The 26,555-nt window shown below is 40.0% G+C and overlaps 1 protein-coding gene across 1 annotated transcript in view; it reads right to left on the reverse strand.

Moving 5' to 3' along the window:
- The window catches only part of GALK2 (galactokinase 2), a 672,315-nt gene that overhangs the window by 465,178 nt on the left and 180,582 nt on the right, over positions 1-26,555 (reverse strand). Inside the window, 1 exon segment of the mRNA XM_053717454.1 lies at positions 23,754-23,900. Within this exon segment, the coding sequence (XP_053573429.1) occupies positions 23,754-23,900 (147 nt within the window).

Here is a 26,555-nt window from a genome sequence, read left to right on the forward strand (position 1 = left end):
GATCAACACCACACTGAAGTATTTCTGCTGATGTGGTTTTCTCTGACTCAGAGGATCCTATTTCAGAGACTGATATTGAAAAATCAACTTTTCTATTTATGTATTTATTCATTATTAAGGAAGTATTTATTACTTTGAGTATTGAGGAATCTAGTCCTCTTGATAACAAGAATAGCAAATGTTTATATTCTGTTTTTTATGGCTTCTGAGGTTACTCTTGAAGTTTTTCTTATTCCAGATGCTATCATATGTTTAGTAAGGAATCTAAACTTAGTGCTTCTTTTTACCTTCTTCTAGGTTTAAAAGCCTATAACCTTTACCTATGGCTAATTTAGAGTTTTTGGGTAAAAGTCCCTAAGAGTGGGGCTATTTATTCTCTTGCCGAACGTACGTCTATCCTATGGAAGATATTTCTTCTTTAAGGATCCTTTTTATACATAGCCAAATTTCTATGGCTGATGTTTTGTGATGCTATATTTTATGTCATTTTAATTGATATTAAATCTTTATTTTTAGCCATTTTTACTAGAAAAGTTTTATGGCTTAAATCCCTGACATGGTGTTTAAATTTAGATTACTATCTTATTATTTTAGGATAGTAATTTTTTTTAGGTTTTCTGTTGGATTTTATTATCTCCTCTATTCTGGGGAAAAGGGAGTTTTTTCTGCCCCAAAATAAGAAATCTAAGGGTAATTTTTAAGCTCCCAATAGTTTTTTTATTCCCCTAAAGCCTCTGGCTCTAAATTTGAGATTTTCTCCAAATTTGAATAAATCCAAGCCTTATAATTAAACTAATTTCAGCCCCTAAGACTGCATGAAGGTGCAGCCTTTAAACCAGTTCAACTGGTGGGGGGGGGGGGGCAGATTGAATTTATTTCAACACATTTTGGACCGATTCTGTTCAAAATCAGTGGATTCAGAATATTGTTTTCTCAGGGTATCGAATAGGTTTCAGAATAAAGACCCTCCAATGGGAAGATTCTTTTCCCATGTTACAACAAACCCTGTGAAAGCTCAGGTTTTTCAGAAATGTGTTTCAGATTTAGCGTTTTCAGGGGTGATGGTTCCAGTTCCTCTACAGGAACAGAGTATGGGTTTCTGTTCAAATCTATTCATTGTCCAAAGAAAGAATTCGTTCAGACCAATTCTGGATCTGAAATTTTTAAATTGTTTTGTAGAGTCCCAACTATTAAGATGCTGACTATAAGGACTATTCTGCCTTTCTGTTCAGCAAGGTCACTTCATGTCCACAATAGACTTACAGGGACGCTTAGTTTCACTTTAATTCAGACAACTATTGTTTCTAAGATTCTCTTTTCTAGATAAGCATTACCAATTTGTCGTTCGTTCTTTTGGGCTAGCGACAGCTCAGAGATTCTTTTCAAAGATTCTTGGTGCCCTATCTATCTATAATCAGCGGGCAGGGTATTGCGGTGTTTCCTTATTTGGATATATTTTGGTACTAGCTTTAATCTTTTCATTTAGCAGAAACTCATTTGAAACAACTAGTATGGTTTCTTCAAGACATGGTTGGAGGTTCAATTTACAATAGAGTTTCTTGATTCCTTAGACAAGGGTCACCTTTCTTATAGTTTTCCAGATAAGATTTAGGGTCCCATTTAACAAGCTCCGTACGACTCGCCAGAAACACAAGTAATGAAGCAAGCGGTCTAAAGACCGCTGCTCCATAACCCTGTCCGCCAGCTCTGAGCAGGCGGACAGGAATCGCCGGAAATCAAACCCGATCGACTACAATCGGGTTGATTGACACCTCCCTGCTGGCGGCCGATTGGCCCGCTTGTCAGCAGGGGGCGGCGTTTGCACCAGCAGCTCTTGTGAGCAATACGCTCTCCGCATTTAGCGAGGTCTTGCGGACCTGATCCGCACTGTTTGTATCAGGTCCACAAGACCTTTGATAAATAGAGGCCTTAGTGTCTATGATTCTTTCTCTGATAAACTAGAGACAAATTTTAGTTTGTCTATACCTTCAGTTTCTATTATTTCCTTCAGTGGTTATGTGCATGGAGGTTTTAGGTCTCATGACTGTAGCATCAGGGTGTTATCCTCTTTGCTCATTTTAGTTTGAGGCCTCTATAGCTTTGCATGTTGCACCATAGGTGCAGGGATTATTTTCAGATATCAGAACTGATATACTTAAATCCCAACACTCTTTTCTCTCTGATTTGGTGGTTGGACTATCACCTTATAGTTCAGGGGGCCTCATTTGTTCATCCTACCTGGACTGTATTCTCAACAGATGTAAGTTTTTTTCAGGTGGGGGAGCTGTCTGAGAGTCTCTGACAGCACTAGGGGTTTGGAAAACCTCAGGAGGCGAGGTTACCAATCTATATTTTAGAACCCCATGCTATTTTCAGGGCTCTTCAGGCGTGGCCTCTATTAAAGAGACAACTTTTTACCATTTGTTTTTAAAACAGATAATATCACAACAGGTGTATATGTCAATCATCAAGGAGGGACTCGCAGTCCTTCAGTTATGGAGGAAGTATTTTGGATACTTTCTTGGACGGAATCCAACTCTTGCCTAATTTCTGTGATTCACATCCCAGGAGTAGACAATTGGGAAGATGATTATCTCAGCCGTCAGGACTTTATATCCGAGGGAGTGCTCTCCATCCAGATGTTTTTTTCATCTTGTACAGATGTGGGTCTTCCAGAAATAGATCTGATGGTCTCTCGTCTAAAAAAACTTTCCAGATACCTTTCCAGGTCCAAGGATCCTCAGGCGGAGATGTTGGATGCTCTAGCAGTTCTTTGGTTTTTACCAACCTGTCTACATTTTTCCGCCTCTGGTTCTTTTTTCAAGGGTGATCTCCAAGATTATAATGGAACAATCTTATGTGTTTCTGATAGCACCAGCTTGGCCTCTAGGTTTTGTATGCGGACCTTGAGTCAGGATGTCCAGTTGCCAGCCTTGACCACTTCCTTAAGGCAAAGACCTCCTGTTTCAGGGGCCATTTTTCCATCAGGATCTCAAATCTCTAAATTTGAAGGCATGGAAATTAAAAGCTTAAAAGGACACTGAACCCAAATTTTTTCTTCGTGATTCAGATAGAGAATGCAATTTTAAGCAACTTTCTATTTTACTCCTATTATCAAATTTTCTATATATTATTTGAAAAGCAAGAATGTAAGTTTAGATGCCGGCCCATTTTTTGTGAACAACCTGGGTTGTCCTTGCTGATTGGACAGCACCAAGAAAAATTGATAATAGAAGTAAATTAGAAAGTAGCTTAAATTGCATGCTCTATCTGAATCATGAAAGAAAAAAATTGGGTTCAGTGTCCCTTTAAGTGCTTAGTCATAGAGGTTTCTCTGACTCAGTATTAGCACTATGATACAGGCTCGGAAATCTGTTTCAAGGAGAATTAATTTTCGGGTTTGGAAAACCTATATTTCATGATCTTCAACCTCATGATTATTATTTAGAATTCCTAGGATTTTATAGTTTATTCAGAATGGTTTGGATAAAGGTTTTGTCTGCAAATACTTTGTAAGGACAAATTTCTGCTCTTTCTGTCTTATTTCATAGAAAGATTGCTAAACCTCCTGATATTCACTGTTTTGTTCAGGCTTTTTTAAATATATTTCTCCTCCTTGGAGTCTCAATTTTGGTTTTGAAGATTTTACAGGCTCCTCCTTTTGAACCTATGCATTCTCTGGACATTAAATTACTTTCTTGAAGTGTTATTTATTTTGGCTATCTATTCTGCTTGAAGAGTTTCTGTATTGTCTGCTCTCTCTTGTGAGTCTCTTTATCTGATTTTTCCTTAAAGATAAAGGCTATTTTGCTGACTTCATTTATATTTTTGTTTAAAGTTGTGAAATCTAACAACATCAATAAGGAAATTGTGTCCAAATCTTAAGGAATGCTCTTGAAGGGTCTTTACATTCTTTGGATGTGGTAAGAGCTTTGAAATATTATGTTGAGGCTACTTAAGATTTCAGAAAGACTTCTAGCCTATATTTTTTATTATTTTTTTGGCTCCAGGTAAGGTCAGAAAGCCTCTGTTATTTCTCTGGCTTTTTGTTTCAGACTTTTGATTCACAAAGCTTATTTGGAGGGGGGCAGTCTCCGCCTCAGAGATTTACAGCTCATTCTACTAGATCAGTCTGCCACTTCTTGGGCTTTAAAGAATGAAGCTTCAGTTGATCAAATTTGCAAAGCAGCAACTTGGTCTTCTTTGCATACTTTTTCTAAATTTTACCATTTTTATGTGTTTGCTTCTTCGGAAGCAGTCCCTTTGGTAGAAAGGTTCTTCAGGCAGTTGTCTCAGCTTGATTCTAATGCCTTTTGATTTTAGTTTTTTTGACATTTTTAAGAAAACAATTATTTTTTGGGATTTAATTTCTCAGCGGAAATAGCTGTTTTTATTTTTTCCCTCCCTCTCTAGTGACTCGTGGACTTCCACATCTTGGGTATTATATCCCATACGTCACTAGCTCATGGACTCTTGCCACTTACATGAAAGAAAACATAATTATGTAAGAATTTACCTGATAAATTAATTTCTTTCATAGTGGCAAAGAGTCCCTATTTTTTGTGGTTATGTTTTTTTTGTACAAAGCTCATTCGGCTAGATTACGAGTTGTGCGTTAAGGTAAAAAAGCAGAGTTGAGGTCCTAAACGCTGCTTTTTTTACGCCCCCCCGCTGCTATTACGAGTCTTGAAGGTTCAGGGGCACCGCACACTTCTTTGGCCTTACCGCAAAACGACTTACGTAAACTTCGTAAAGTCTTTTTTCTATGGGACTACCATAGCGCCGGTATTACGAGTCTGTCCAGGGAGGCCAAAGAATGAGCGGTACACCCTACCCTGTCAAGAGTCCTAACGCATTTAAAAGTCTAGTAGTTTATGGTACAACGCCGTAACATTAAAATCATAACTAAGTGCTAACAAGTACACTAACACCCATAAACTACCTATTAACCCCTAAACCGAGGCCCTCCCGCATTGCAAACACTATAATAAAATTTTTAAACCCTAATCTGCTGCTCCGGACACCGCCGCCAACTACATTATACTTATGAACCCTAATCTGCTGCCCCCAACATCGCCGCCACCTACATTATATTTATTAACCCCTAATCTGCTGCCCCCAATGTCGCCGCCACCTACCTACACTTATTGACCCCTAATCTGCCGTCCCACAACGTCGCCGCCACTATAATAAACATATTAACCCCTAAACCGCTGCACTCCCGCCTTGCAAACACTTAGTTAAATATTAGTAACCCCTAATCTGCTGTCCCTAACATCACTGCCACCTACCCACATTTATTAACCCCTAATCTGCCGCCCCCAACGTCGCCGCCACTATATTAAAGTTATTAACCCCTAAACCTAAGTTTAACCCTAAACCTAACACCCACTAACTTAAATATAATTTAAATAAATCTAAATAAATATACTATCATTAACTAAATTATTCCTATTTAAAAACAAAATACTTACCTGTAAAATAAACCCTAAGCTAGCTACAATATCTTAGGGTTTTGTTTTTTTTACAGGCAAGTTTGTATTTATTTTAACTAGGTAGAATAGTTATTAAATAGTTAGTAACTATTTAATAACTACCTAGCTAAAATAAATACAAAAGTACCTGTAAAATAAAACCTAACCTAAATTACAATAACACCTAACACTACACTATAACTAAATAAATTAGCTAAATCAAATACAATTAAATAATTTAAATTAAATTAGCTAAAGTACAAAAAACCCCCCACTAAATTACAGAAAATAATAAACAAATTACAGAAATTTAACTAATTACACCTAATCTAATAGCCCTATTAAATAACAAAGCCCCCCCAAAATAAAAAAAAACCCTAGCCTAAACTAAACTACCAATAGCCCTAAAAAAAGGGCCTTTTGAGGGGCATTGCCCCAAAGTAATCAGCTCTTTACCTGTAAAAAAAAATACAAACAACCCCCCCAACAGTAAAACCCACCACCCACACAACCAAACCCCCCCAATAAAATATACTATCTAAAAAAAACTAAGCTCCCCATTGCCCTGAAAAGGGCATTTGGATGGGCATTGCCCTTAAAGGGGGGCAGTTAGCTCATTTGCCGCCAAACCCTAATCTAAAAAATAAAACCCACCACAATACAATCTTAAAAAAAAACTAACACTAACCCCCCTGAAGATCGACTTACCGGGAGAAGTCTTCATCCAAGCCGGGCCGAAGTCCTCAACGAAGCCGGGAGAAGTCTTCATCCAAGCCGGGCGAGTGGTCCTCCAGACAGGCAGAAGTCTTCATCCAAGCCGGCAGAAGTGGTCCTCCAGATGGGCAGAAGTCTTCATCCAGACAGCATCTTCTATCTCATCATCCGGTGCGGAGCGGCTCCATCTTCAAGACATCCGACGCGGAGCATCCTCTTCTTCCAACGACTAAAACAGAATGAAGGTACCTTTAAGTGACGTCATCCAAGATGGCGTCCCTTAGATTCCGATTGGCTGATAGAATTCTATCAGCCAATCCGGAATTAAGGTAGAAAAAATATGGAACAGCCAATAGAATGCGAGCTCAATCCTATTGGCTTATTGGATCAGCCAATAGGATTGAACTTCAATCCTATTGTCTGATTGCATCAGCCAATAGGATTTTTTCTATCTTAATTCCGATTGGCTGATAGAATTCTATCAGCCAATCGGAATCTAAGGGACGCCATCTTGGATGACGTCACTTAAAGGTACCTTCATTCTGTTTTAGTCGTCGGAAGAAGAGGATGCTCCGCGTCGGATGTCTTGAAGATGGAGCCGCTCTGCGCCGATGGATGAAGAAAGAAGATGCCGTCTGGATGAAGACTTCTGCCCATCTGGAGGACCACTTCTCTGCCCGTCTGGAGGACCACTTCGCCCGGCTTGGATGAAGACTTCTCCCGGTAAGTCGATCTTCAGGGGGTTAGTGTTAGGTTTTTTTAAGGGTGTATTGGGTGAGTTTTATTTTTTAGATTAGGGTTTGGGCGGCAAAAGAGCTAACTGCCCTTTTAAAAGCAATTCCATCCAAAAGCCCTTTTCAGGGCAATGGGGAGCTTAGGTTTTTTTAGATAGTATTTTATTTGGGGTGTTGACTGTGTGGGTGGTTGGGTTTTACTGTTGGGGAAGTTGTTTGTATTTTTTTTTACAGGTAAAAGAGCTGATTACTTTGGGGGCAATGCCCCGCAAAAGGCCCTTTAAAGGGCTATTGGTAGTTTAGTTTAGGCTAGGGGGGGTTTTATTTGGGGTTTTTTTTTTATTTTAATAAGGGGCTATTAGATTAGGTGTAATTAGTTTTAAATTTCTGTAATTTGTTTATTATTTTTCTGTAATTTAGTGTATTTTTTTTTTTGTACTTTAGCTAATTTAATTTAAATTATTTAATTGTATTTGATTTAGCTAATTTATTTAGTTATAGTGTAGTGTTAGGTGTTAATTTAGGTAATTGTATTTACTTTAGTTTAATTTATTTAATTATAGTGTAGTGTTAGTGTAACTTAGGTTAGGTTTTATTTTACAGTAACTTTTGTATTTATTTTAGCTAGGTAGTTATTAAATACCTAGTTAAAATAAATACAAACTTATCATAATGCCCAAACTGACGACGTGATCTAATGCATATTAAGAGGTATAAGACTATGTTTACATTGTAATGCCTTTGCCAATAATTAATCAAATGTTCAAAATGTAATACGATTGATACATCGTGCCAGGTGTAATTATTGTTTTTATATAATGTTGTTTGAATTATTTCTACTTAATAAAAAATCATTTAAAAAATAAACAAATAAATACAAACTTGCCTGTAATATAAAAATAAACCTAATCTAGTTACAATTGTAACTTTTAGTTATATTGTAGCTAACTTAGGGTTTATTTTACAGGTAAGTATTTAGTTTTAAATATGAATAATTTAGTTAATGGTATTAATATTTATTTAGATTTATTTAAACATTATATTTAAGTTAGGTGGGTGTTAGGTTTAGGGTTAGACTTAGGTTCAGGGGTTAATACTTTAATATAGGGCCTGCGACGTTGGGGGGGCGGCAGATTAGGGGTTAATAAATGTAGGTAGGTGGCGCGATGTTAGGGGCCGGCAGATTAGGGGTTAATAATATTTAACTAATGTTTGTGAGGCGGGGAGTGCGACGGTTTAGTGGGTAATATGTTTATTATAGTGGCAGCGACGTTGGGGGCGGCAGATTAGGGGTTAATAAGTGTAGGTAGGTGGCGGCAACATTGGGGGTGGCAGATTAGGGGTTATTAAATATAATGTAGGTGCCGGAGATGTTGGGGGCAGCAGATTAGGGGTTAATACATATAATGGTAGTTGGCGGCGGTGTCGCGAGCAGCAGATTAGGGGTTAATAATATAATGCAGGTGTCAGCGATGTCGGGGGCGGCAAATTAGGGGTTAATAAGTGTAAGATTAGGGGTGTTTAGACTCGGGGTTCATGTTAGGGTGTGTTAGGTGTAGACATAACTTTTATTTCCCCATAGGAATCAATGGGCTGCGTTACTGAGTTTACGCTGCTTTTTTTTTTAGGTGTTAGACTTTTTTTCAGCCGCTCTCCACGTTGATTCCTATGGGAAATCGTGCATGAGCGCGTTACACCAGCTCACCGCTGACTTAAGCAGCGCTGTATTGAGTGCGGTAATGAGCAAAATTCTGCTCAATGCTCACTTCTTTGTCTTTTAAACGACGGGTTTCTGAAAACTCGTAATACCAGCGCTGCAGGTATGTGAGCGGTGAGACAAAACTGCTCATTAGCACCGCACAGCCTCTAACCAGAAACTCGTAATCTAGGTGATTATTTTTTCCAGTTCCTCTTTTTGTATACTTTTTACTCCTTTTTATACACCTCAGTTCTTGGCCTTAAACTAAGTATGAGTGAGGTGGGAGGGTGTATTTATAGGCATTTTGAGGTTTTGGGAAACTTTGCCCCATCCTGGTAGGAATGTATATCCCATACGTCACTAGCTCATGACTCTTGGCCACTATGAAATAAATTAATTTAGCAGGTAAATTCTTTCATAAATTATGTTCTATATATATATATATATATATATATATATATATATATATATATATATATAATATTAAATTAGATGTGTCTATTATGGGGTATGCATCACATGTTAAAGTTGGGGTACTTAGGGCAACAATTTATGCCTGTTGGGGTACTTACGACAAAAAGTTAAGAAACCGTGAGTTACAGGACATAAATGTGGTTCAACAATTGTAATGCTACAGAGACAACTCAGCACTACAAGAGTTAATGTAAATTGATAGCAATGATAATGCAAACATAAAAAGCTACAATTACCTTTATATTCATTTATGGTTTACAGGAGATGCTCATTTCAAGTTGTCTTTGATGCTCAGACTGCCTGCATTCAAACAATGTTGCTGAAAGCGAATACTTTCCTATTGCTAAAGGGAACCCAAACAATTAAAGGATTATCTAGAGACACAAACAAACATTTTAAAATAAAGCTTGCTTGTGGTAACTACTGGGCACTGTTACATGTAAAAAGACAGAGATGAAGCAAACACCAACTTCACAAGTGGAAAGGGTATGAGTCGATCCGCTTTGCTGAAAAGATTCTAAGACTTTTGTAAAGATCAAGAGTTCTAGTCATACACAAAAACTAGGTTAAGTAATATAATATGCTAGTTGCTACTGTCAAATGAATGAAGTGTGATTACTGTAGGAGAGGAACAGTGCCTGGCATTTCTTAATTACTGAGTCCCTACTACAAAATAAATGTTACACTCCTTGGTTAAATGCATGCAATAATAGTGGATTGTTTTATATCAGTTTAAAAAAACAAGGATCCACAACTTATAGTCTCAGTTAAAGTTTCTTACATGTAATTAAAGGTAGTGTGCTACTCCTGTACACAATGAAGTAGTTAAATAAAAATGAAGGCTATGAGCAAGGACTTTAAAGATTCAGATGAATTAAGCGCTAAATATTTCTGGAAGACATCACCATAATGAAATTTTGTTATAGAAACACACACATACACGACGTCCACATTAATGTTTCCAGGGGATGGGTCAAAAGATAAAAATATGTCCAGACAATAATAATGTTAATAGAGACAAATGCTATTTAAATAGAATTGGATATAAACAGCAACATTCCTGGGGGGGGCATTGGCCCCTTTCGTGACAAACTATGCACACCCACACTAGAAAAGTAAGAATGAAAGCCGATAATAAATCCTGGCCAACTATACAAAACATCAAAAGTGTGTACACATAGAATGCATGTATATAAAAATTAATTAATTTGAAATGTGAAAGGACTATTGCATTATGTACAGGGAAAAAAAGAGATTCACTATTACAGACAAAGGAGCATTATTTAGCTATATTTTTTCTGTGCATTATTTTAATATATTTTTTTTTTGTTGCACTGTACATGTGTATTAACTATTTTTCTAGTTTAAAGTGTTCAGTGGTTTTAGATGAAGAGACAAACAAAAAACATCAAGAAAAATTCTTAAAACTTACTCTTTTTTTTAACAGATGACTAACTTACCTCATTTCAGTCAAATATATTATTGTAATTAAAAGTTTAAAGAATTTGATGAAAACAAAATGTATGCTTACATGATACATTTCTTTCTTTCCGGATATAGAGAGTCCCAACGTCATTCAATTACTAGTGGGAAAATCATTCCTGGCCAGCAGGAGGAGGCAAAGAGCACCACAGCAAAGCTGTTAAATGTCACTCCCCTACCCATAATCCCAGTCATCCGACCGAAGGGAAATGTAAAAAGAATAACACAAAGGTGTAGAGGTGTCTGAGGTTTAGTAAAAAATAACGGTCTTAATAAAGGGTGGGGTTGTGACTCCTCCATATCCGGAAAGAATGTGGAACCAATACTAGTGGGAACCAATACCCGAGCTAGAGGACACAGAATGAACAGGGAGGGAGAACAAGACAGGCAGACCGAAACAGAAGGCACCACCGCTTGAAGAACCTTTCTCCCAAAAGAGGCCTCAGCCGAGGCAATGTATCAAATTTGGAAAAAGTATGCAGAGAGGACCAAGTTTGCAGCCTTGCAAAGCTGTTACACAGAAGCTTCATCTTTAAAAGCCCAAGAAGAGGAGACAGCCCTAGTGGAATGAGCTTGTAATTCTCTCAGAGGCTGCTGTCCAGCAGTCTCATAAGCAAATGAATCATACTTCTCAGCCAGAGGGAAAGAGAAGTAAGATTAGCCTTCTGACCCTTATACTATTCTGAGAAGCAAACAAACAGGGGGAAAAGACTGGCGAAAATCCTTAGTCGTCTGTAGGTAGAATTTTAGAGCACGCACAAAATCCATGTTGTGCAACAGACGTTCTTTATGAGAAGAAGGATTTGGGACAGAGAGAAGGAACAACAATTTCCTGAATAATATTTCTATCCGAAACCACTTTAGGAAGAAACCCCAATTAGTAGGAAGAACCACCTTATCCGCAAGAATGATAAGGTAAGGCTAATCACACTACAAAGCCGAGGAGTTTCCGAAAACTCTCTGAGCAGAAGAGATAGCAATAAGAAACAAAACCTTCCAAGATAGCAACTTAATATCTATTAAATGCATTGGCTCAAACGGAGCCTGCTGCAAAACTTAAGAACAAGATTTAACATCGGGCACATCCGCCAGACGCTTGTGTAATAAAATAGATAATGCAGAAATCTGACCTTTCAGAGAACTGGCTGACAACCCTTTCTCCAGACCTTCCTGGAGAAAAGACAAAATTCTAGGAATCCTGAGCCTACTCCAAAAGTAGCCCTTAGATCACACCAATAAAGGGTATTTACGCCATAACTTATGGTAAATTTTTGTGAGCCTGGATCTATGATCTCAATGACCGACTCAGAAAATCCACGCTTAGACAGAACTAAGAGTTCAATCTCCAAGCAGTCAGCTTCAGAGAAACGAGATTTGAATGAGGAATGGACCCTGAGTTAGAAGGTCCTTCCTCAGAGGCAACCTCCAAGGCGGCCGAAAAGACATCTTCACTAGGTCTGCATACCAGATCCTGCAAGACCATGCAGGAGCTATTAGTATTACCGATGCTCTCTCTTGTTTGATACAAGCAATAACTCATGGAAGGAGCGCAAATGGAGGAAACAGGTATACTAGACTGAAATCCCAAGGAAAAGCCAGAGCATCTATCAGAACAGCCTGAGGATCTCTTGACCTTGAACCGTACCTTGGAAGCTTGGCATTCTGCCGAGACACCAACAGATCCAACTCCGGCACCCCCCATTTGAGGGTTAACCTTGAGAACACCTCCGGATGGAGAGCCCACACTCTGTCTGTCTGCTCAGGAAATCCGCTTCCCAGTTGTCCACTCCAGGAATGTGAATGGCAGATAGACAACGATTGTGAGCTTCCGCCCACTGAATAATCCATGCCACCTCCTTCATGGCTAAGGAACTCAGAGTTCCTCCCTGGTGGTTGATTTAAGACACTGAAGTGATGTTGTCCGACTGAAACCTGATAAACCGGGCAAACGACAATTGAGGCCAAGCCATCAGAGCATTGTAAATTGCTTTCAACTCCAAGATTTTTATGGGGAGAGCAGACTCCTCCCGAGTCCATAGTCCCTGCGCCTTTAATGAGTCCGAGACTGCTCCCCAGCCTAGCAGGCTGGCGCCCGTGGTCACAATCACCCAGGAAGGTCCCCGGAAGCATGTGCCCTGAGACAGATGGTCTTGAGATAGCCACCATGGGAGAGAGTCTCTTGTCGACTGGTCTAGATCTATCCTCTGAGACAGATGCAAATGGTCTCCATTCCATTGTCTGAGCATGCATAATTGCAGAGCTCTCAAATGGAATCAAGCAAAGGGAATGATGTCCATGAAAGCAACCATCAGACCAATTACCTCCATACATTGAGCCACTGATGGCCGAACAGCAGACTGAAGAGAGGGGCAGGAGGAGTGAATTTTGGATATTCTGACCTCCGTCAGAAGAATTTTTATAGATAGGGAATCTATTATGGTCCCTAAGAAAACCACCCTTGTAGCTGGAACAAGGGAACTCTTTTCCAGATTCACTTTCCAACCGTGGGAATGTAGAAAAGACAACAAGATCTCTGTATGAGAGTGTGCTTGTTGAAAAGATGGCGCCTGAACCAATATGCCATCCAGATATGCCGCCACTGCAACTCCCCAAGACCTGATCACTGCCAAGAGAGCCCCCAGAACCTTTGAGAAAATTCTGGGAGCTGTGGCAAGGCCAAACGGAAGAGCCACAAACTGAAAGTGATTGTCTAGAAAGGCAAATCTCAGGAATTTATGATGATCCCTGTAGTTGAGAACATGAAGATATGCGTCCTTCAGGTCTATGGTCGTCATGAACTAACCTTCTTGGACCAAAGAAAGAATAGAACAAAAGTTGTCAATTTTGCAGGATGGCACCCTGAGAAACTTGTAGAGGCACTTTAGGTCTAAAATGGGTCAAAAAGTTCCCTCTTTTTTGGGAACCACAAACAGATTTGAATAGAATCCTAGACCCTGTTCCCTTACTGGAACTGGAACAATCACTCCCAGGGAGGAAAGGTCCTGAACGCAGTTCAATAATGCCTCTCTTTTTACCTGGTCTGCAGATAATCTTAAGAGGTGGAATCTGCCCCTGGGAAGGAAAGTTTTTAATTCTATTTTGTAACCCTGAGATACTATGTCCACAGCCCAAGAATCTGGGACATCTCGTCTCAACGCTTAACGAAACAGGGAAAGTTTGCCCCCCATTTGATCCAAACCCGGACCGGTAGCCGACCCTTCATGCTGACTTAGACTCAGCTGAGGGTTTCTTTGATTGCTTCCCCTTATTCCAAGACTGATTGGGCTTCGAAGAAGACTTGGACTGCTCCTGCTTGGAAGAGGGTGAGAAAGACTTTTGACCTTTGAAGTTACGAAAGGAACGAAAATTACTTTGACGTCCTTTGAGTCTGTTCTTCTTGTCATGTGGTAGAAAAGTCCCTTTTCCACCCGTAATATCAGAAATTAATTACGTCAAACCAGATCCGAACAATGTCTTCCCCTTGTAAGGAAGCACCAGAAGCTTGGACTTAGAGGTAACATCAGCTGACCAAGATTTTAGGCACAATGCCCTGCGGGCTAGGACAGTGAAGCCGGACATCTTGGATCCCAGTCTAATAACTTGCATGTTACCATCAGAAATAAAGGAATTGGCTAGTTTGAGAACCTTAATCCTATCTTGTATCTCCTCCAACGGAGTCTCTACTAAAAACACAATTTATGCTTACCTGATAAATGTATTTCTCTTGTGGTGTATCCAGTCCACGGATCATCCATTACTTGTGGGATATTCTCATTCCCAACAGGAAGTTGCAAGAGGACACCCACAGCAGAGCTGTAATATAGCTCCTCCCCTAACTGTCATAGCCAGTCATTCGACCGAAAACAAGCCGAAAAAGGAGGAACCATAGGGTGCAGTGGTTACTGTAGTTTAAATTTAAAAATTACCTACCTTAAAATGACAGGGCGGGCCGTGGACTGGATACACCACAAGAGAAATAAATTATCAGGTAAGCATAAATTGTGTTTTCTCTTGTAAGGTGTATCCAGCCCACGGATCATCCATTACTTGTGGGATACCAATACCAAAGCTAAAGTACACGGATGAAGGGAGGGACAAGGCAGGAACTTAAATGGAAGGAACCACTGCCCGTAAAACCTTTCTCCCAAATATAGCCTCCGAAGAAGCAAAAGTATCAAATTTGTAAAATTTTGAAAAAATATGAAGCGAAGACCAAGTCGTCGCCTTGCAAATCTGATCAAAAGAAGCCTCATTTTTAAAGGCCCAAGTGGAAGCCACAGCTCTAGTGGAATGAGCTGTAATCCTTTCAGGAGGCTGCTGTCCAGCAGTCTCATAGGCTAAGCGGATTAAGCTTCTTAGTCAAAAAGAAAAAGAGGTTGCAGAAGCCTTTTGACCTCTCCTCTGTCCAGAGTAGACAACAAACAAAGCAGATGTTTGACGAAAAATCTATAGTAGCTTGTAAGTAAAACTTTAAAGCACGGACCACGTCCAGATTGTGTAACACAAGGATGGAACAACAATCTTTTGATTGATATTCTTGTTAGATACCACCTTAGTAAGAACCCAGGTTTGGTACGCAGGACTACCTTATCTGTATGAAAAATCAGATAAGGAGAATCACATTGTAAGGCAGATAGCTCAGAGACTCTACGAGCCGAGGAAATAGCTACCAAAAAAAGAACTTTCCAAGATAAAAGACTTGATATCTATGGAATGAAGAGGTTCAAACGAACTCCTTGAAGAACCTTAAGAACCAAGTTTAAGCTCCATGGTGGAGCAACAGGTTTAAACACAGGCTTGATTCTAACTAAAGCCTGACAAAATGCCTGACGTCTGGAACATCTGCCAGACGCTTAACTAGCTGACAATCCTTTTTCCAAACCTTCTTGGAGAAAAGATAATATCCTAGCAATCCTGACCTTACTCCATGAGTAACCCTTGGATTCACACCAATAAAGATATCTACGCCATACCTTATGGTAAATTTTCCTGGTGACAGGCTTTCGTGCCTGTCAAGGTATCAATAACTGACTCAGAGAAGCCACGCTTTGATAAAATCAAGCGTTCAATCTCCAGGCAGTCAGCCTCAGAGAAATTAGATTTGGATGGTTGAAAGGACCCTGAAGTAGAAGGTCCTGTTTCAGAGGCAGAGACCATTGTGGAAAGGGTGACATGTCCACTAGATCTGCATACCAGGTCCTACGTGGCCACGCAGGTGCTATCAGAATCACTGATGCTCTCTCCTGCTTGATCTTGGCAATCAGTCGAGGGAGCAGAGGAAACGGTGGAAACACATAAGCCAGGTTGAAAGACCAGGGCGCTGCTAGAGCATCTATCAGTATCGCCTTGGGATCCCTGGACCTGGATCCGTAACACGGAAGCTTGGCGTTCTGGCGAGACGCCATGAGATCCAGTTCTGGTTTGCCCCAATGATGAATCAGTTGTGCAAATACCTCCGGATGGAGTTCCCACTCTCCCGGATGAAAAGTCTGACGACTTAGAAAATCCGCCTCCCAGTGCTCTACACCTGGGATATGGATAGCTGATAGGTGGCAAGAGTGAATCTCTGCCCAGCGAATTATTTTTGAAACTTCTAACATCTCTAGGGAACTTCTCGTTCCCCCTTGATGGTTGATGTAAGCTACAGTCGTGATGTTGTCCGACTGAAATCTGATGTACCTCAGAGTTGCTAACCGAGGCCAAGCCTGAAGAGCCTTGAATATCGCTCTTAGTTCCAGAATATTTGATGGAAGGAGAGACTCCTCCTGAGTCCACGATCCCTGAGCCTTCAGGGAGTTCCAGACTGCACCCCAACCTAGAAGAATGGCATCTGTCGTAACAATTGTCCAATCTGGCCTGCGAAAGGTCATACCTTTGGACAGATGGACCCGAGATAGCCACCAGAGAAGAGAATCCCTGGTCTCTTGGTCCAGATTCAGTTGAGGGGACAAATCTGTGTAATCCCCGTTCCACTGACTGAGCATGCATAGTTGCAGCGGTCTGAGATGTAAGCGCGCAAACGGCACTATGGTCCATGGCGCTACCATTAAGCCGATACTTCCATACACTGTACACCGAAGGGCGCGGAATGGAATGAAGAACCCGGCAGGAATTTAGAAGCTTTGATAACCTGGACTCCGTCAGGTGAATTTTCATTTCTACAGAATCTATCAGAGTCCCTAGAAAGAAACTCTTGTGAGTGGGGATAGAGAACTCTTTTCCTCGTTCACTTTCCACCCATGCGACCACAGAAATGCCAGTACTACGTCCGTATGAGACTTGGCAATTTGGAAGTTTGACGCTTGTATCAGGATGTCGTCTAAATAAGGGGCTACTGCTATGCCCCGCGGCCTTAGGACCGCCAAAACCTTTGTAAAGATTCTTGGGGCTGTAGCTAATCCCAGGGAAGAGCTACAACTGGTAATGCCTGTCTTGAAAGGCAAACCTGAGAAACCGATGATCTTTGTGTATCGGAATGTGAAGATAAGCATCCTTTAGATCCATTGTAGTCATATATTTGACCCTCCTGGATCAGTGGTAGGATGGTACGAATAGTTTCCATCTTGAACGACGGAACTTTGAGGAATTTGTTTAAGATCTTTAGATCCAAAATTGGTCTGAAAGGTTCCCTCTTTTTTGGGAACCACAAACAGATTTGAGTAAAAACCCTGTTCCTGTTCCTCCTTTGGAACTGGATGGATCACTCCCATAACTAGGAGGTCTCGTACACAGTGTAAGAATGCCTCTCTCTTTATCTGGTGTGCAGATAATTGTGAAGGTGAAATCTCCCTTTTGGGGGGGAAGCTTTGAAGTCCAGAAGATATCCCTGGGATATAATTTCCAACGCCCAGGGATCCTGAACATCTCTTGCCCACGCCTGGGCAAAGAGTGAAAGTCTGCCCCCTACGAGATCCGTTCCCGGATAGGGGGCCGTTCCTTCATGCTGTCTTAGAGGCAGCAGCAGGCTTTTTTACCTGCTTACCTTTTTTCCAGGTCAGGTTTGGTCTCCAGACCGTCTTGGATTGAGCAAAAGTTCCCTCTTGTTTATTATTAGAGGAAGTTGATGCCGCACCTGCCTTGAAGTTTTGAAAGGCACGAAAATTAGACTGTTTGGCCCTAGATTTTGACCGTCCTGAGGAAGGGCATGACCTTTTCCTCCAGTGATATCAGCAATAATCTCCTTCAACCAGGCCCGAATAGGGTCCTGCCCCTTGAAGGGAATGTTTAAGTAGCTTAGATTTTGAAGTCACGTCAGCTGACCATGATCTAAGCCATAGCGCTCTGCGCGCCTGTATAGCAAAAACCAGAATTCTTAGCCGTTAGTTTAGTCAAATGAACAATGGCATCAGAATAAAAGAATTGGCTAGCTTAAGTGCTCTAAGTTTGCCAAGTATGTCATCCAATGGAGTCGCTACCTGTAAAGCCTCTTCCAGAGACTCAAACCATTACGCCGCAGCAGCAGCAGTGACTGGGGCAATGCATGCAAGGGGCTGTAGGATAAAACCTTGTTGAATAAATATTTTCTTAAGGTAACCTCTAATTTTTTATCCATTGGATCTAAAAAAAAAAAGCACAACTGTCCTCGACAGGGATAGTAGTACGCTTTACTAGAGTAGAAACTGCTACCTCCACCTTAGGGACTGTCTGCCATAAGTCCCGTGTGGTGGCATCTATTGGAAACATTTTTATAAAAATAGAGGGGAAGAGAACGGCACACCTGGTCTATCCCATACCTTATTAATATTTTCTGTAAACCTTTTAAGTATTTGGAAAAACATCAGTACACACCGGCACTGCAAAAGTATTTATCCAGTCTACACAATTTCTCTGGCACTGCAATGGTATCACAGTCATTCAGAGCAGCTAAAACCTCCCTAAGCAACACACGGAGGTGTTCAAGCTTAAATTTAAATGTAGAAATATTAGAATCAGGTATCTTTCCCGAGTCATTAACATCACCCACTGACTGAAGCTCTCTTTCCTCAGCTTCTGCATATTGTGAGGCAGTATCAGACATGGTCTTAAAGCGTCAGTATGCTCTGCATTTTGTCTCACCCCAGAGCTATCTCGCTTACCTCTTAGTTCAGGTATTCTGGCTAATACCGCCGACAGTGTATTATCCATGACTCGCCGCCATGTCTTATAAAGTAAACGCTATGGGGCGCCCTAGATGTACTTGGCGCCATTTGAGCGTGAGGTCCCTTAAGCGGGAGTCAAAGGGTCTGACACTGGGGAAAGTTAGTCGGCATACTTTCCCCCTCATCAGATTCCTCTGTGATAAATTTTTTAAGACAGAAAATTATCTTTTAGTGCATAAAATGAAATCAGTACATTTGGTACATATGTCTAAGAGGGGTTCGCACCATGGCTTTTAAACATAATAAACAAGGAGTTCTTCTATGTCAGACATGTTTATACAAAATAGCAATGAGACTAGCAAGCTTGGAAAACACTTTAAATCAAGTTAACAAGCAAATATAAAAAACGGTACTGTGCCTTTAAGAGAAACAAATTTTGTCAGAATTTGAAAAACAGTGAAAAAATGCAGTAAATCAAACGAAATTTGTACAGTGTGTATAATAGGCTAACAGAGCATTGCACCCACTTGCAAATGGATGATTAACCCCTTAGTTCAAAAAACGGATAAAAAAAAAAACGAAATAGACGTTTTTTAACAGTCACAACCAACTGCCACAGCAAGCTGTGGCCCTACCTTCCCCAATAAACGACTTTGGAAAGCCTTTGGGCCCTTTAGAGATGTCCTATAGCATTCAGAGGGCCTTTGAGGGAAGATGGATGTCACAGTTTGTAATTTTAACTGCACCAACTGTAACTTTTATACTACAACAGTGGAAATTGTTTCTAGTCAAAATTTAAGCCAGCCATGTGGAAAAAACTAGGCCCCAATAAAGTTTTATCACCAAAGCATATATAAAAACGATTAAACATGCCAGCAAATGTTTTATATTGCAATATCATAAGGGTATTACCCCTGGAGTAAGCATGATACCAGTCGTTATTAAATCACTGTATTCAGGCTTAACTTACATAATCCGGTATCAGCAGCATTTCTAGTGTTTTTCCATCTCTAGAAAAAATTATAACTGCACATACCTGATAGCAAATAAACTGCACGCCATTCTCTCGCTGAAGTTACCTCATCTGTGTAATCCCCTCAGACATATGTGAGAACAGCAATGGATCTTAGTTACAACCTGCTAAGATCATAGAAACCTCAGCAGATTCTTCTTCAGATTTACTGCCTGAGGAAAAATAGTACACAACTCCGGTACTATTTAAAATAACAACTTTTGATTGAAGAAAATATAACTAGCTAGATTTAACCACTCGCTCCTACAACGTCCTTGCTTGTGTACAGTTAGGGGAGGAGCTATATTACAGCTCTGCTGTGGGTGTCCTCTTGCAACTTCCTGTTGGGAATGAGAATATCCCACAAGTAATGGATGATCCGTGGACTGGATACACCTTACAAGAGAAAATGATTCAGACAAGGCGTCACACCAATAGATGCCGCACTTGCTACTAGGTGGCAATACAAACTGCAGGGTTGCCATTGAAGACCTTGATGAACTTACATCTTCTTCAAATAAGCTTCCAAGTTTTTGTCCATGGGATCCTTAAAGGAGCAGCTACCCTCTATAGGGACTTAGCCAGAGTAGGAAATAGCCCCTTCTACTTAGGTCACCGTGAGCCAAGAAGCTTTAAATGGAGTCAGCAATGGGAAACATAGTTTTTAAATACGAGAGACAGGAGAAAGGAATCCCTGGCTTCTCCCATTCCTGTGAAATAAGTCTCTGTCACACGGTCTGGGACAGGGAGAAAACTTCCACAGAGGAAGGAACATCATAGTATTTATTAAGTTTACTAGACTTCTTGAGGGTTGACAATGACAGAATTATCGGAGTCGTCCAAAGTAGCCAATACCTCTCCTTTAACAGTAGACAAAGGGTGTTCAAGCTTAAATCTGAAGTTTACTTCTTCAGTATCAGATGAAGGAATAATACTGTCCGAATCTGGAGATTTCACCCTCAGAGGCTACCGGCGTATCCTCACCATCAGACTGAGGGAGGGCAACCTATGTAGCAGTAGGTGGAACAGAAACCTTACCATTTTGAATGTCTAATTTTCCTCTTCCGTTTTCCCAGCATAGGAAAAGCAGATAATGCCGCAGATACCGCAGAAGATACTTGTGCAGCAAAATCTGCAGGCAAATAAACTCCTCCAGGAGGCTGAGAGGAACTGCAAGGCACTGTATGTGACGCCATAGAGGCCTGGGACGTTTGAGAGAGAAAGCTATGGCATTGGCCTGAACAGCATCATCCTGAGAGACATTGGGCTTAAAGGGCAACAATTTATCTTTAAAATGAAGTGTTCTAGCTAAGCATGCAGCACAGAATTGCATAGGCAAAACAATTTGTGCCTCTAGGCATAACAAGCATTTGTCAAAAAAAAAAAAAAGAGTTTTGGTCCATGTCCATAATACTAAATCAAAAATTACCCAAATTGTAGAACAAAATTAGCACAAAGAGCAAAAACGTCCCAATAAAGGGAAGATTAACCCCTAGTCTCAACATACATAATGTGCCTGCACAGTGCCAAAGAAAATCCTGTATAAAGGATTTTTAAAAATGTCCCCATCTAATGCATATGACAGTATTCTTCTGAAATGCAAGTCTCCAAGACTTTTAGGATGACTGTCTTGCAAGTTGACCAGCTGGCAACTGCTAACTAAAAGTAAATAATTAAGGGCCGATTTTCCGTGAAAGCTATAGTTGCGCTCCACTTTGTAATGCCAGCACACGCAAATGTGTCGCTGGTATTACAAATGAGGTGCAATGCGAACACGAGGTGCACCCTTCCAATAGGCTCCAATGGGAAGCCTCATTCTCATGCCATCAGAGACGGGCATTAGAACTAGCGCAGCAATTTTAAATATATACATATATTAACACATACATATATACATATATAATTTACAGAGAACACACAGTTTCCCATAGAACGCTATGTTCAGTGGCGGGTTTTTGCTAACATCACTCAGCTGCCAATGTTAGTCCCTTATAAACTGCTTTTTGCAGTTACTTTATTAAAAAAAAAGATCTACCATTTTAATTTTTTAATAAAGATAACTATATTTAAATTTGGGACTGATTGATAAACCGCAAGCTCAGAGAGTGGTTACTAACCAGAGTTCTGATGACCACTGCTTGTTACCCTTTTCGGCTGAGGCTCCTTAAAATTAGGCCCTGGCACCCCCCACATACCCCAGCTAACCTCAAACAGATGTTGCTGGCTATTCTTTGCTGCATAACTGGGAACTAAAAGACCCAGAATGCTGTTAAGCAAGATGCCTGCAAATTTGTCTGTGTGTGTCTTTGTCTATGTATGTTGTTTCTGTGGGTGTCTGTGCGAGTGTGTGTTCTGATGTTGTCAGTGCGTGTTTCTGTTGAAAGGTGTGTTTGTGTATTTGCATTTTACCTTTACAACTTTTTAAAGCTTGAATATAACTCAAGAATAAAGTGTGCACTCATTTTACTCATATGGCCAAACATTGCACAGGTCAAAGGGGGGGTCCCAGTTAATGGTTTAGTAAGGGAGGCCCAAAAATTTCTAGTAGCGGCCCTGTTTTACACCATAAAATTACCTCACACAAGCATATTTGATATTGAATGCTTTTGTTTCTTGTTGCAGCACAAACCAAATTATACATACATACATACACATATAATAAAATAAATATATTTATATCACTTCTGAACTGAACTGCCTCTAAAACTGTATATCTATAGATTACTAACCAACTCTATACGATTTCCAGATTTAAAAAAAAAAAAAAAAAAGTACCACAAACCTTATGGATTTCTTTGACATTAAAACATCGAACAAGAAATTAGAAGGTTTGACAGATAAATGAAAGCTGCTGGGTACTTACAGTGCTGCATACCTACAGTTTGGACATGAGCCGTCCAGTAAATATAGTAAGTAAAATGATCTTATATTTTATCACATAAAATATAAAACATACACGTTATGCTGCTATACGAGAGTAAACATTACGGAATAGCAGATCATAACCATAAACCAATGACAGCTGGAATCCCAGAGCTCAGCAAAAAAAAGCAGCAAAAGGGTTAATAGCTTAGGACATCTTCTGATCCCTTTACTTTCTTTGCCAGAACTGTGTATTTTACTCTTATCATATGTTTACACATGTTCATTTAGACAAATGACCTCTAGTCACTTCTCACATTTATTTTGTCCGTCTGCATTAGGTTTTGTAGTTTGGGCTCACTCAGTGCACCTATTTTATTTCAGACTAGATGTAAATTTACGTGGGCGGGCATTAAAGCAGCCCCAGTGATATTTTTCATTTGTTAGATCCACTAACTCTTTTTCTATTGAATATTTTACTTCACCTTCTAAATATTTAAATTACTGACAAATTCTACTGCAATATGTGTTTAGCTTTCTTTAGTATATTCTACCAAAACAGCAAACAGTGATGGATGCACTGCTGGGCTATAGTACCATATGGGCTTATTGACTTAGTTAAAGAATCTTTATAAAGAATTGTGGAGATTTAAAAAAAAAAAAAAATACTTTAATATTAATAAAAACATATTGCTCCAATTTTTCTAAGAATTGTAATCTCTCTTAAGAAATCAAAGATTATTAGAGCTCATTATAACATAACATTATAATCATAAAGAAATATTTATATTTATATTTTTAAAAAAATCTTACTATAGTGCAATATTTTTCCAAGGTGTATTTTATATAAAGTAAACTCTACTTTTCAAAATTGTATTTATATTGCATATAAGAATATCAGTAAAGCAGTAACTATATACAAACAAAAATGTAAGAAGTGTGTACTTCACATTCATTTCAGGTTTAGTGTAAAGTCAATACCATTTTTAAGGACCATTAAACACAATACAATTACATAAACAACAAATGTATAACAGAATGGCTCTGCAATAGCACTTAATTATTTTTTCTGACAGATGTCATAGTTACTTCTGTTTCCCCATGCCCTGTATCATGTGACAGCCATCAGCCAATCACAAACACATATACACTGCGAGCACTGGTGCCACAGAAAGTGCACATTTAATTCTTACTTTAAATGAAAATTGCTAAATAAAAAATTACCTTTGAAAGAACCAAGTTATTTGCAGTTAGTGCAACTAGCCCAGCACAACACACCAAGGCACTGGAACTGGAGAGACCAGAACTTGGAGGAATGGTTCCATCCACCAAGCAATTCATTCCACTAGGGCTGCTCAGATTGAAGTGATCCTAGAAAAAACAAAGATTAAGTCATGCTGTACATTTGCAAACACACCATGAAGCGCTAGATGAGCTTAGTTTCAAGTTAACAGTGGTCAATATTTTTTATTCTCTTAAGGATGCAATGTTGTTGTTTCTTAATCTTCTTTTTAATATAGAGACAAGATATAATACAAGCCTGTATATACAGGGTCACTCTTAACACTGATGACTCTTTGTACAGATAATACTTATTAAATGTTGTTTTGTAAACTGCTGGACTATACAAGTTAACAGCCCTGAACTGTATTGTAATAATTTTACAGTTTTTTGACTAAAGAGAATAAAGATATGACAATAACTGCATTATATTCGGTGGGAGACTGTTGTGAGAATATTTTCCTCAAACACAAATCTTACTATATAATGCTATTTGGACTATTTATTATGTTTTTGAAAGTTACCTCATGCGTTAGCAAATTTTCTCTACAGAACAGTAAAGACATTTTATTGATGTAGAATTTTCCTGTAGTATATCAGTCTGATCCCGCCTTTTACAGTCAGTCCATCACGGAAATACCAGGCAATTTCTCTCTGAACAAGGAACACAGCAACCCCAGATGATCGTTTCGGCCTTCATTGGGCCTCGTCAGTGAGGTGTAGCCATATTGCTCTTTTTGGTTGCCTCTTTTTCCATTAGGGAGACTAAAACATAATTTATGCTTACCTGATAAATTTATTTCTCTTGTAGTGTATCCAGTCCACGGATCATCCATTACTTATGGGATATTAACTCCTCCCCAACAGGAAGTGCAAGAGGATTCACCCAGCAGAGCTGCTATATAGCTCCTCCCCTAACTGCCATTACCAGTCATTCGACCGAAAACATGCAGAGAAAGGAAAACCATAGGGTGCAGTGGTGACTGTAGTTTAATGGAAAAATTACCTGCCTTAAAGTGACAGGGCGGGCCGTGGACTGGATACACTACAAGAGAAATAAATTTATCAGGTAAGCATAAATTATGTTTTCTCTTGTTAAGTGTATCCAGTCCACGGATCATCCATTACTTATGGGATACCAATACCAAAGCTAAAGTACACGGATGATGGGAGGGACAGGCAGGCTCTTTATATGGAAGGAACCACTGCCTGAAGAACCTTTCTCCCAAAAACAGCCTCCGAAGAAGCAAAAGTGTCAAATTTGTAAAATTTGGAAAAAGTATGAAGAGAAGACCAAGTTGCAGCCTTGCAAATCTGTTCAAAAGAAGCCTCATTCTTAAAGGCCCAAGTGGAAGCCACAGCTCTAGTAGAATGTGCTGTAATTCTTTCAGGAGGCTGCTGTCCAGCAGTCTCATAGGCTAACCGTATTATGCTACGAAGCCAAAAGGAGAGAGAGGTAGCCAAAGCTTTTTGACCTCTCCTCTGACCAGAATAAACGACAAACAGGGAAGACGTTTGTCGAAAATCCTTAGTTGCCTGCAGATAAAATTTCAGGGCACGGACTACATCTAGATTGTGTAGCAGACGTTCCTTTTTCGAAGAAGGATTAGGACACAAAGATGGAACCATAATCTCTTGATTGATATTCCTGTTAGTGACCACCTTAGGTAGGAACCCAGGTTTAGTACGCAGAACTACCTTGTCTGAATGAAAAATCAGATAAGGAGAATCACAATGTAAGGCAGATAACTCAGAGACTCTTCGAGCCGAGGAAATCGCCATTAAAAACAGAACTTTCCAAGATAACAACTTGATATCAATGGAATGAAGGGGTTCAAACGGAACCCCCTGTAAAACATTAAGAACTAAGTTCAAACTCCATGGTGGAGCAACAGTTTTAAACACAGGCTTGATCCTAGCTAAAGCCTGACAAAAAGCTTGAACGTCCGGAACTTCTGACAGACGTTTGTATAAAAGAATGGACAGAGCTGAAATCTGTCCCTTTAAGGAACTAGCGGATAAACCCTTTTCTAAACCTTCTTGTAGAAAAGACAATATCCTCGGAATCCTAACCTTACTCCATGAGTAACTCTTGGATTCGCACCAATATAAGTATTTGCGCCATATCTTATGGTAAATCTTTCTGGTAACAGGCTTCCTAGCCTGTATTAAGGTATCAATAACTGACTCAGAAAAACCACGTTTTGATAAAATCAAGCATTCAATTTCCAAGCAGTCAGCTTCAGAGAAATTAGATTTTGATGTTTGAAGGGACCCTGGATCAGAAGGTCCTGTTTCAGAGGTAGCGACCAAGGTGGACAGGATGACATGTCCACTAGATCTGCATACCAAGTCCTGCGTGGCCATGCAGGCGCTATTAGAATCACTGATGCTCTCTCCTGTTTGATTCTGGCAATCAATCGAGGAAGCATCGGGAAGGGTGGAAACACATAAGCCATCCCGAAGGTCCAAGGTGCTGTCAAAGCATCTATCAGAACCGCTCCCGGATCCCTGGATCTGGACCCGTAACGAGGAAGCTTGGCGTTCTGTCGAGACGCCATGAGATCTATCTCTGGTTTGCCCCAACGTCGAAGTATTTGGGCAAAGACCTCCGGATGAAGTTCCCACTCCCCCGGATGAAAAGTCTGACGACTTAAGAAATCCGCCTCCCAGTTCTCCACTCCCGGGATGTGGATTGCTGACAGGTGGCAAGAGTGAGACTCTGCCCAGCGAATTATCTTTGAT

The sequence above is a fragment of the Bombina bombina genome, chromosome 6 (genome assembly GCF_027579735.1).
Source record: "Bombina bombina isolate aBomBom1 chromosome 6, aBomBom1.pri, whole genome shotgun sequence".
Lineage (NCBI taxonomy): Eukaryota > Metazoa > Chordata > Amphibia > Anura > Bombinatoridae > Bombina > Bombina bombina.